The sequence below is a fragment of the Centruroides vittatus genome, unplaced genomic scaffold (assembly GCF_030686945.1).
Source record: "Centruroides vittatus isolate TY-2023 unplaced genomic scaffold, ASM3068694v2 contig_18, whole genome shotgun sequence".
Lineage (NCBI taxonomy): Eukaryota > Metazoa > Arthropoda > Arachnida > Scorpiones > Buthidae > Centruroides > Centruroides vittatus.
This window is the reverse complement of record NW_027121101.1, coordinates 4,212,482-4,225,369: the sequence shown is the minus strand read 5'-3', so window position 1 is coordinate 4,225,369 and position 12,888 is coordinate 4,212,482. Positions and strand designations below refer to the sequence as shown.

The 12,888-nt window shown below is 30.9% G+C and overlaps 1 protein-coding gene across 2 annotated transcripts; it reads left to right on the top strand.

The window, feature by feature from the left end:
- The first annotated feature begins 7,230 nt into the window (after positions 1-7,230).
- LOC136969576 (U-scoloptoxin(01)-Cw1a-like) lies at positions 7,231-8,514 on the top strand. Of its 2 annotated transcripts, none has more exons than XM_067263796.1 (4): positions 7,231-7,312; positions 7,540-7,592; positions 7,667-7,704; positions 7,862-8,514. In XM_067263796.1, exons 2-4 carry the CDS (start codon positions 7,571-7,573, stop codon positions 8,255-8,257), a joined length of 456 nt encoding a protein of 151 aa, XP_067119897.1. In that variant the 5' UTR covers positions 7,231-7,312; positions 7,540-7,570; the 3' UTR covers positions 8,258-8,514. The 2 variants fall into 2 exon arrangements, with proteins under 2 accessions (XP_067119897.1, XP_067119898.1); XM_067263797.1 differs by lacking the exon at positions 7,231-7,312 and adding an exon at positions 7,411-7,435.
- The last annotated feature ends 4,374 nt before the right edge of the window (positions 8,515-12,888 follow it).

Sequence of the window (12,888 nt, the reverse complement as noted above, 5' to 3'; positions counted from 1 at the left end):
AATGAAGTTTCGGAAAATTTAGGCTAATTAAATGGTGACTGCAGCATTTACTGTACTTTTAACATTATTTATTTACTGTTTTTAGAATATTATGTTGAACTTTTGTTGGCATAATTTAAAAATTAAATTTAGACGAAAAGATAATAGAAATCGAGTTATTATTTTCATAATTAATGAAATTCTTTAATTAAAGATGGCGAAGATTAAAATTCTCATACAAGAAATTACACGCAATTTTGTAAGCTTAAAAACTTCTCGGAAAGAATTTTTTCTACGAATCGAATGCCGAATTTTGTTTGTAATGTTTACAAGAAAGTATCGGAGCGCATTTCGTCACAGTTGACCATTACGTGTAGATAAACGAAAAACAGCCTAAACTGCTTTGTCTGCTAAATATTTTTGCAAGAAACTATTATTGAATAACACATTTCTACATCGATTTCAATAGAAAACAATATGTAGATCCGTGCACGTAACTTTCAAAGTTTTTTCGACAGGAGTTTCAAAATAGATTCCGAATGAGATACGAGAGAAAGTCAAATCATTATGCGATCGTATCTTTTTTTTCACCTTTTATCGTATTTTTTAATCTCTTTGTTACAATAGAATGTACGGTAACAATGAAGAAGAAGAAGAGACAATAGGCAAAGATACCAATACTAAAGAGGGTATCGACTTAAATAAATACGTATGATTCACGTTAAATTGTGATCATTTTCTCATTAAGTTGTTACATAAAACGTAGCACTGGCCGTGGCATTTAAGACGTGCTCGTGGCTTCTAAGATACGGGTCTATTACAGACATCGAAACTTCACTAATAGCATCGAATCTTTAATTCGAGGACGGTTGTCTAGATACTATTTACGGTAGATTTTAAACAAATGTACTCGAATTTCGAATCTTTAACACAATTTACGATAGAAACAAACGGAATAACGGTAGGCTTATCCAATAAAATATATGATCTAAATTAAATATGGCACACTCTAGAATGGCACCAATAGAATAATCCAGTTATAAAGTAGCCCTATATCTTATCAGGTTTTGTTATTTATAAAAATTTCCAATTATTTAGCCTAAATTTCTATATTAAGTTAGAATATAAATTTTCCATTAATTTAACACAAGATCGTAAGCAGCGTTGTAAGAGAACGTCATTTTTGAATTTAATTTTTGACTTAATTTCAATATTTTGACGTTTAACGTTATTAAAGAAAATTAACTTGTCATATTTCGCTCGATAATAACTACTTACAAACACTTACTACATTAATAGTAGCATTATCTTTAATTTAAAATGGACACTCTGTCAGTCACAGGAGCCATTATCTTCTTTGATCTAGAAAAAAAAATTCTCTAGAAGAGGCCTTTAGGGATTGGTTTATTCTGCAGCAATCATGCGATATGTTTCCTATTTTTTTGTTTTTTTTTTCAGGAATGTTGTAATTGATAACCGTGAAGGAAACGAAATTCTTATATATTTTAGTGACAAGATTATTTTTGAAATTTCGATTTCCCTTTCATTCAAACTTGTCACCGTTTCAATTTCCTTCGACCAAAGTATTATTATTATTATTATTACTTTTTTTTATAATCAAAAAGAATGAAGTTGTCCTTGTACACGATACGTACTTAAGTTTATCGCATGAAATCGTGAATAGGGCTTCCTCTTGGATATAGATGATACGAGGAACACCTCCGAAAAAACATCACCATTACGAAGGCCAATTCATAATATAGCGACCAACAATGCAAAATAATTTTTAAAAAATGCTAAATATATTTTATATTTGTAAATAAAATTATAAATTCGATACTTCAATTTCGATATTTAACGAGAAAACGACGTCATTCATTCTGACACTACATGACGTTAGCTGGATCTCATCCAGAGATCTCGACCTCTACTCGTATCTACAGCAAATGTATATTGTTTAAAATTCTCGGATTTAACTCTAAAAAAAGAAAAAAAAACGTTTAAAGTTTACACTTATATAATTTATGTAACAGCAAGAATATTTCTCTTGCTATAATAGATTTAAAAATGTATTAATTTTATTAGAAACGGTAAGGCTAACCGGAGTGACATTCAAGGTTAAGTGAAATGACAAACGAGTAACCTTCGGTTTGTAACTTGTCGGGTTTACATTTTGGAATGAAAGGGAATGAGAATATTGTAGGCGGCAATACTTTTCTTTTCGTGGTTACCCTTCTAGAACGTAACAATTGCATAGCTCGTGTCAGAGGTCGTAACTGTAATCTTGATCTATGTAAGACTTTCGGAAAGCCAAACTTTCCCTAGTTTTAACTCATCATTAATATTAATAGAATGTGGTTAGTGTTTAAATCATTACTAATATTAGACGACATTTTATGTGTAGGAAGAAATCGTGAGTTTAATTATATGGTTTAGAAAAGTTATCCCGGACGCAACATTGTCATTACGGATTCGTAACTCCCGTTGTAAAGAATCGAATAGATTTCTATTTACTTGTTAAACGCTGTACTTGACCTCTTTACCTCGTTATAATATTTTGTCGCTCTAACGTACGGTGTAAGAGAGATAGAAGATAAAGATACGAGCATCACTCGAGAGGAGAAAGATGAAGGAAAATCCCTAGCTCCCCTCTCGACTTTAGTGGTTCCTAACTCTATAAATTTATGTTATTCTACTAACAAAAAAGAACATTTTTATTAATAAACATTCTGCGTATTTCATTTGTTAAAAAAAAACGCCCACTCAACTGTGTCCCATACAAGTTCTCGACGGTCCTTTATAGTGTTTATATATATTCACACGTAAAACAAGTAGTAATAATTAAATTAAGCAATAAAACTACGCATAAATGTAAAGATTAAATGGTAATAATTTCAAAAGTAAAGTTATTTCTTTTAAAGTATTAACAAATAAGTTGGTATTTATTAAAAAAGAAAAATTCCATTACAAAATCACCGTTTCGTGATTGGAATTTTAATCTGATAAAATCGAAGAAAAAATATTTGCTTTGTTTAAATACAAAATTGAGCCGTAGATAATGCGATTTTTATTAAATTTTATATAGAAAATTATTTTATTTGACGATTTAATGGATGCATTTATTATTTGTTACCGCTTTTCATTAATATTTCAATGCTTTCACAGAAAATTATCATCCGATGATGGCTCTGACAGCAAGATTACTTAACCTAGAAAAACACGTGCAATTTATAATATATTTATAGATAAGTAATAAATCGTTATAAAAAGGATAAAAATTATAGTATAAATAATAATAGTAATGTAGCTTCGATACTTTCATTGTTTCATTTTCCACGATAAAACAATAGGTTTCTATGTTTTGGTATATTAAAATATCTGTAGCTTCTTCCTCACTTGAATAAAATATGGATCCAAATACATATTCATTTGTTAGAAAATGTAATATTATCTGTCGGTTGACATATATATATATAGCCTATACAGGGCCATCGAAAGCTTGTTCGGTGCCCGGTGTAGAGCGGGCCCTTTAATGTTTTTTTTTTTAACAGATAAAATACATAGAATGTTTATTAATAAAAAAACAATCTTAAAGATGCTATTTTCTGTTAATAAAAATAATAAATTAATAATTCTATAGAGGTAGAACCATTACGGCTCCCTTTTTCTCCGGGAGAAAAATCCCCATCTCTCCTCCTCTTCCTCTCTACGGCCGTTTATATATAACCTATATATAGCTTATATATTTAAATTTTACTCAAATATATCATTAATCCATTCATGGAAACGGTTCAATGATCTCAGGTTTACCTTATTATTTATCATGATTTATGAGTTGGAGAGGTATAAATCAAATTCAAGGAATGTAAGCATTATGGAGATGAAGGGTTGTTTAAATAGAATTTCTGGATTGAAAGGATAAAAGGATGCTTAAATTAGAATGAGAAATAATAGACTGTAACTCGATATATGCGGTAGAATTTAAATAATCTAGAATGTTATTTCGTTAAACGATGGAATTGATAAGGTCCTAATGAGAGTAAGGATGTGATTGATCGAAGTTGTAGATCAAATTTAAGATATTAGTATTTGTATGAGGTAAAATGTTAACTCGATTAACTTATGACTTACATATTTAAAAATTTTTAAATCGATTTTATAATTTAATGAATCGAGGAAGCAAGGGGACAACTGTCCTCCCAAATTCCAGCAAAGTAAAAACATAAAAAAAGGGGCTAAGCGTAAAGGTTAAATGAATCATCAGTGATGGCGAATTAAATATTGGTATTTGTGTTTTTATTTGTACAAAATTTTAGGAAAATCAACACCCTCTGCCCACTTAATCATACGTCCCCCACACGCCCATGTCTATGTCTATCTGCTACGTAAGAAGTTACATAAAATATAAATGACATCGAACAAACTGTCGAAATTTTAGAAACAATCACGTTTATTTTTTCTATATTAAACTACTGTATTATATAGATTCAATAACCATAATTGGATTCAAAATCACGCATCTTTAAACTATAATGTCGATTTAAATTAACACAAAATGGAGTTAAATAAGACGTAATTCTACTCGATAAACTGTACGATATAATATTAAAATAATTAAGTCGAAGCTTATATAGAAGTCCAGTTAAGCAAATATAAACAGCAAATTTCCTTTAAAAAGACAAAGCTGTGGATCTCCACTTTCTCGCAGTCTATTGTTGATATTTTACGAGATGGGCGGTTATCATTTTTAACCGCAGAAGCGATTAGACTTGGAATAAAAAAAGAATTTTTATGATACGAAACATATTGTTGTTTTCGTGCTTTATACTTCAATAACTTCAGACGTTTATCCTGTATCCAGCTACACAATAAATAAAATAATTAATAAAGCTTGTAAAGTTCTTCGAAATAAAAATTTAACCGGTCTTTAATTTCTACGCTCTAAATTGATATTTTGTAATATAGTTAAATAATTATAATGCGATTTTTAAAGCAGATAAATCGGTAAATGTTGACATAATTCTCTTTCGTCCGAAGATTTTCCTGTTTTGCTCAATGTTTAAATGTAAACATATTTTGTAAGACATTAGTGAAAGGAAACGTCACGAAGTGAAAAATCACCTTGACTCGATCGCAAGGTCAAGGAATATTTCATAAATTAAATTTTCCCTACTAACGACAATATTCTGTTAGAATTAAAGGAAGGACGTGTTACTTTGTCCACAAATCTTATCTCTCTCTGTTTTTTTTTTCTTTTTTTTTCCTAAATCCATAAGAGCCGCCGGTGACAGATTATCATCTCCTACTCCTCAACAAAACGATATTATTTCCACCATCTCGCAGCCTACATTGCAGTGGGCAGACTGGTTTAAAACGGTTCACCGTCCTCTTGATTAAAATTTCTCTTAAAGGCATTTTTTATAATATTATATTAAATGGATAAATTTTAAAATTTTATCGGTAGATACCACCCCCGAAAAGATCTAACGTAATGTTTATTTAAGAGGTCCCTTCCCAGGATGGGAACGTTCTGAAAACAATAAAGTAATATCGGCCAGACGGGGATGAGACTAGAAAATGGGAACGCCTATTCACTCCACCCATTAAGCAAGTCAGTGACCAAACAGTTTTAAGAAAACAATCACATATAGTCCTTGTACGGGAAAGTTTGCAATTATATTACCATCTTTCAAAATGCTTTCTTTTTTTTTAAATATTGCATTTAATAGCTTGGATTTTTGTTTTACACGTAAACAAGTCCTACGATATGACGTAATATGTTAAACAGATTACAGAGAAATTTCATAGGACAATTTTGGTAAATGAAATTTGCATGTATGGAGATAAAATTGTGCAATTAATTAACGAATGTAAACGTTTCCGAGAAGAGAAAGATCAGGAAGATCAGTAAATTGTTTATTTGAAGATATTAAATGAGTAAAAACGAAAAGGGGAAACGAATTTTTAGCGTTAGAAAGTGAATTGGATTAAGGTTTTACGCTCGTAAAACTGGGAGGAATCCAATTTAGCCCGAAGTCAAACCACAAATGAGGTTTCCCATCTTTATTATCAGTATTGTCCGGCACGTCGAAAAGTCCATCAAAATTCCATAGATTATATGAATGAGAAATAATAATAATTATAATAATAATAAAGTAAAATTTCGGTAAAATTATTTAAGTAAATAAAATTATATTAAATTCCAACCTACACTCGGTCACGGAAAAGTAAAAGTTATAGATTAGCCGAACGTATTTCTCAGGTTTTTCCAGACATCAAGATTATGCAGAAAGGTCATGGCTTTATCTACGTACAGTACTTGCATTCTTAAACTAGGTCATAGAAATTCAGAGAAAGTGACGCTATCCTAACAATAGCAGACGAGTAGAGATGTCAGAGGTCGCAAACGGAGGGTCACGATGCAAAATCCCTTCACACGGCAAGCACTGGAGCTGAAGAATTTGGGTCATAAGATGGACACTATCATCGCAGCTCATTTATAATAAAGAAAATGAATAAATGTTTGTGGGAAACATTTTATGACTATATATTCTCCCATTGATTTATCAGCATAGCAACAATAGCAGAACGGCAGTCATTTACTTCTTTATTTTTTCTCATTTAATCCGGTAATGTTATACAGCTTGACATTTAGGTCTATATAACTCGAATACAACTTTTTCCACTCGCAGCAGCTTAATCTATACATTTGATTAAAGTATGAAATCGTTTAATTATTTGCATCTGAGATATAGGCAATTTTTTGGTCTCCGATTTACAGTTATACATTAAATAAATCCGTCCTCCAGTCGATCAGAAGTATTAAAATAAGCTTAAATAACGGCAATAAAACTATTTCCACTATTCGTTACAGATAGAATACAAAGGAAAGCACTTCAAAGTTAACTTTATGAAACATAACTGTAGAAAGCTCGATTGTCTAGCATAAATTTAACAATTTTTCTTTAATGTATTATCGGAAATAAGGAAAAATAAAATACAAGAGTACTTTCTCGTATGCGTTTATGAAACGACGCCCAGAGAAGTTTTCCTTGTTCGATAGCATCATTTACATTGATCCAAATTAACCTCATTGTATATGCATTGAAAATAATCGTAATATTGTCACCAAAATGCTGATAGGTATTTAGGTCTCCTAACAACGTATACAATTTTTTATTACAACCTTCTATCATCGCGCTCACTAGCCCATCTTTCCCCAGTGACATACTTTATGGGATGAGGCCTAGCTTTGCTCATGCGCAGATATTTCTGGTATATAAGGCTCGTCTCATCTTCGCTTCAGCACAAACCGAGCACCTTACTTATACAGGTAAGTCGTTCCTTATACGTTTACTTTACAATTTACTGAGAAAAGAGCCTTGAATGGATAGTTTCCCGTTGGATTTACGTCTGTGCAACCAACTGAATCTAACCTTGAATTAGTGATAGAAAAGTATTTGTTTCGCTTTTACTTAATAATATATTTTTCTTTATATTGCCTTCCGTTTTACAATTTAATCATTCCTTCATTGTATTGACTAGATTTTAAACTTTCAGATACTTTCAGTGCCAGAAACACAAGCTCGACATGAAATTTTTTGCCGTTCTAGGTAAGTCTTTCATCTTTTTTCTTTCCTTTTTAATCAAAAATGTGTAATTAATAAAATACTAATAATATTTTTAGCTTTAATATGTACGAGTCTTGTCGCTTCTCTACCCAGGGTAAGGTTTAACTTATTTATTTCTATTAAATTTACATTAGTAAGTAAAAAAACAAAGAACTTTTTTAATCTAAAAAATTAAGTATTCTTTTGTTAGGCATTCACTCTAAACATTGCCGTTTTGCAGTGAAAACTAAACGAATTTTTCCATATTTAAGGTCAGGCGAGAAGCGTACAAATTACCAGACGGAGCGGAACTGATAGTAGGTAACATTCAAACTACATTCACTTGTGAAGGATACAGATACGGGTATTACGCCGATATTGACAACAACTGCAAAATCTTCCACGTCTGCCAAACTATAACACACGCCGACGACACCACCGAGACTTTGCAATGGAGTTTCTTTTGTGGCAACCAAACGGTATTCAACCAACTGAGCCTGACTTGCGCCTTTCCGGAGGATGCGGTACCCTGTTCGGATGCCAAAGACTTCTATTACGTTAACGACAATATCGGTGACGAGAACGCTCTGTTCTTAACAGACAACGACGTGGAAAAGGCAAATCAAGCGAAATTCTCGGCTTACGGGACTCGTTCGGGTAAAAAGTAGAAAAAAGATTACGTTTGTGGAGGATTACACAATTTTCTATTGGGCATTTTTGTGCTTAAAAATTGGTTTAAGGCTTTGTAAATATTCCGTAAACAAAACAAGTGATGGAATATTTCGTTCGGAAATTAACAAATGTGTATTATAATTATTAATTAATTGTAACGGTAAAGCTTTCGTCGTTTTTGGATGCTTGTTTTCTGTAAATAATGCACAAAAACGTGTGAAATAAAAATAAATAAATTAATTAAAAACCATTACTCTGAATTCTCTTTTCAAATTACTTAATAATTCGCAGCGCTTTATCAATAATTAGATCTTAGTTAAAGCGCGAAAATGAGCATTTAAATTCCGAAAGGATCCGCATAATAATCAATTTAGGAATATCATTTATCATTCTTTCTGGATTCGTTCCAGCAACGTTGAAGAATTATTACTACATAAAAATATAAACATAATACGTGTAAGGATTATAAAAATTAATAAGATTTTAAATGTTTCTCTCTTATGTTCGTAATTTCCCTTTCATTAATTCAAATATTTATTTTAAATTAATTTTTCTACATTTAATAGATACAGAACTGTACAAAGTTTATGTAAACAATTAATTAATCGCATACCCCATACAAAAAGTATAAAAACCTTGTACTAAATTAATTAATTAATCGAATACTTATATTATAAAGAATACATTTGTTTAAATCCTAAACTTTCTTATGAGCCTCCTACCAAAATCTTAAGTTGTCTATATACCAGTTAGAATTTAAAAATCAACAAAATAAAATTCTAAATGATGCAGAAACAACGGATGTAGAGGATGCGATAGGAAGCAATTTCTATTGCTAACGGGAACTTCATTATTTCTTTAAAATAATGTTTATATTTTAATATATTTTTATCATTTTTTAAAGTTTTTTAGTTTATTTTAAGTCATTTTTAAAGCAATAAAACTTTTACGTATTGTTTATTTCATTACACGAAGTAACGAATCTTCTCCTCCTAAGAACTGCTCCTGTGTTAATAGAAGATTTTATTGAAATTAGCAATCTATAAGAATTTTTCCTTAATATAATAAAAAAAATATGCATTTTTTTTTATTAATTACGAATTTTTATCAGGGAAGAGTACCTTTTATTTGTAATAAGAGCGATTATTGTATTAGCGATTTTCTTTAAATTTGAAAGTGGCGAAATATCCCATTGCGTCTAAATTTACTAAGACGAAACTTTAATGATTATAGCCCATTCAAATGACAGTAAATGCGGTTAATTTGTTGAGGAAATAGATAACGAGCTTTTAAGAAATGCTTTTTTTTCCTCTCTGTGTATGCTACCTAACATAAAACCGGTTGGCTTCTCGTCGCGATGATAATGCGAAAGCCGTGACCACATCTCATCTAAAGCGATTATCAAGCTTAAAAATGGAATTGCTTTGAGTTAGTTTAAGAATAAAGTTATTATTTTGAAGGATTTAAATACGTAAAAATTTAAATTTTCTACCTCTTTTTCTATAACATAAATTATATAGTAACGGAAAAAACAAGATAGAATAATTTATCCGGTAACGTAACTTACGAAAATGAACAAATGCCGTTTTCTAGGTAATACAAATAAACAGGTAGTAAATTCTCGAATGATTGATGATTCTTGATGTCATTCTAATTCTAACACATCACGGGGATTCCCCCTTCCGGATGACGGAATTTCCTTTTAGCTACACTTAAGTGTATAGTCAATTTGAAGGGAAATTATTCATAATTGCTTATATACGAGTAGAAACGCGTTATAGGTGTAATAACAACGAAAGTATACAAGGATCGAGCAGAAATTGAATAAAAGTTAGTTTAATTTCCATTATTTTCGTCGCAAACGATTAAAAACAGAATAAACTACGACTAGTGCTCCCTTCTCCTTCATGAAATAACGATACGTATATAAATATAAGGCCTAAGACTCATGGTGCGAGGCCCTAAGCTGCAACTCGTTTAGCTTACGTGCAAATTCACCAATTTAATCGAAAGTAAAAATGAATTTTTGATAATGAAAACTCGGGGATGGCTGAAATACCAGAGCAGGCGATGAGTGTGGACAAGAATACCTTCACCTAAAATAATGAAGAAACTGAAATGATATAAATATACTAAATTACAAAGACACTCGAAACATCCAAAGTGGAACATTAAAAAAGAAAAGTTGCTCTGTTCGACTTGCAATATATTATTTTATCGAGGGCACATTCTTTTTTGATGAATCTGCAAGGAAAGAAAGGTACTTGGAAAGAAATACTTGAATTTCTACTATTGTTTACTGAAATTCTTAATTTTTCATATTTACCGCTCCTTCCGACTATCATTGTAATCAAGAATTGTATTTACAACTGAATTAAGTTCGAGAATCTCTTAACTATTCTATTTCGGTATACTTGAAAGGATTAAGAATTTGTAATTAGAATTCTAAATATAAAATTATTGACATAAGGTTAGGTTAAACAAATAAAAAATAATAATAATAAAAGCCAATAAGTGGTCTGTTTGGTTTGCCGATAATCGCATACGGAAACTGCAGCAATATTAAATAATAAATATTTAATCCGTGGTTTGAAGTATTTTATATCCGATCATTCTTGTATGACCGGTTTGAAAAACGATTAAGGAAGACGAAATTCCTAATCTTTTACTATTTAATCCGTGTTTTCTATTTTAAAATATTCTTCCAGTTTTTCGTTAATTTCTCACGATAAATGAAATCAAACTTACGAATTTTTTCTCTGAAAAACTTTGTTGCCGTATTGTTTAAAAACGTAACAAATATTGAAAATCCAAACCCATATTGGCCCATCAGTGACCAAGCGGTTCCGTTCCCTGAACACTAGGAGTTCGGTCGTGGGTTTGCGCCTCGCCAGGACGTGAACTTTTTCGGGTTTCTCCACCTCTGTAACGCCTGAATAGGAACCAGATACCTTAAATAAGGCATTCTCCTAAACAGATCACCAAGTGTTTACGTTGCTGTAACTTAACAAACACTTTCAGCCTTATGGGCAATAAGAAAGCCTTTTTAGCAAGCCCTTTATGGGTTTGGCCAGGATCACAACGAAGTGGTGGAGTGCAACTCGACATATCAGGAGATAACTTCTGGAGATTTTTGAGCCATCAGGATTCGAACCCGGGTCCTCGCATGGCCATACGATCGTGAACTAAAATATCATCAGAATAGCTGATTAAAGTAATTAAAATACAGAATAACAGAAGCTGTTTGCATACTTTAACGAATTTTCTTATCTTATTACAACCATCGAAGCAATTGAAATTTGTATTGTAAAATTCATTCTAGCATCTAAACTACAATTACAATTATGTTTTAACCTTCGCCTACATTGTTTCTTCACATATGAATACTAATTAAGTTTTGACCTTCACGTAAATGTTGGATTTTGGATAGAATCACTTTTAATTTTACTTTATTTTAAAATTATTTTCAATTGGAACAGAAGAATGTTTAAAACTTTCTTGTAATTAGAATGATATTTAAAAAGTTAAACGGAAAAATATAATAAAATAATCGAAAAAAAGGCAGTAGATGAAAGTGATTTTATTTTTTCAGAATTTTCGAAAGAATTGAAATTATATTATTTAATTTAAAGACATTTAAGCAAAATACGGTACATAAATTACATTTCTAAGATAAAAGTTGTTATATGAGTTATTTGATTTTATTTATTTATTGTACAGGGTGAGAGCTACAGAGCAAAGCTATTCAGCCAAGTTATTTTCTATTATGTTTTTGTAATTATAACTTTTAAAAAATAATAAAAACAAACTACAAACAGGAAGGAAAATGAATTATGTTTGGAAGATGAAATCTGGCAAACAATTGTCTCCTGGACGTACAGAGATTCTGGCTCTTTGCACATGTTCCATTACTCTTATTAAAACTGATGCAAAGTTGTTTATTTTTTTGCGATGTTTTAATTTATCCAAAGTTTTGGATTCATTAACATTTTCACAGAAATAAACAATTAATTATAAGAATACCTGACAAAGCAATAGTAAACAAAAATCATAAAATGACTTTTATACCTTATATATTCGAAACAATAACTAATGAAGATGGTTATAGCAGCATGATTTTGATTCGGTTTGATGGAATAAGGGCATGGGCGATCTGCCAAGGGGATGCCTACCAGAATTTTATATGAAAAACTTGCCCGTATTTAAGTTTATAAACGTGAAGAAAATCCGAAAACTCCACGTGACCATACCTTTGGTCACTCACGAATCCGCGATCAACCACCAGTGTTCATTGGTTTTATTCACTAGTAGTTGGTGTGTTGCATGATTTTTATAGCTTAGAATTGATTCTTTTATGATTTCTGTTTCATATTATCGAACGTGTCTCATCGATCGATTCAGTAAGTAGAGATAAGTCAATAAAAATGATGGTAGTCAATTACAAAGACAATACATAAATTATATTTAAATTACAGACTTTCATCTTTTCAAAGTAATACCCCGTAATTTATTTGTCAAGAAAGATTCGAGATTTTCGCAAATCAATGTCTATAGCTTATTGACCAATGTAGAGATGTATGCAATCATTTATAAATCTGTATCTAGTTAATTATTATTATTAAACAGA

What these genes read in the sequence shown, in the direction of transcription:
- LOC136969576 (XM_067263796.1), top strand. Translation starts at nt 7,571, where the DNA reads ATGAAATTTTTTGCCGTTCTAG. An exon ending in GAAATTTTTTGCCGTTCTAG is followed by an intron (nt 7,593 to 7,666) that starts GTAAGTCTTTCA and finishes TAATATTTTTAG; the next exon opens with CTTTAATATGTACGAGTCTT. An exon ending in TTGTCGCTTCTCTACCCAGG is followed by an intron (nt 7,705 to 7,861) that starts GTAAGGTTTAAC and finishes TCCATATTTAAG; the next exon opens with GTCAGGCGAGAAGCGTACAA.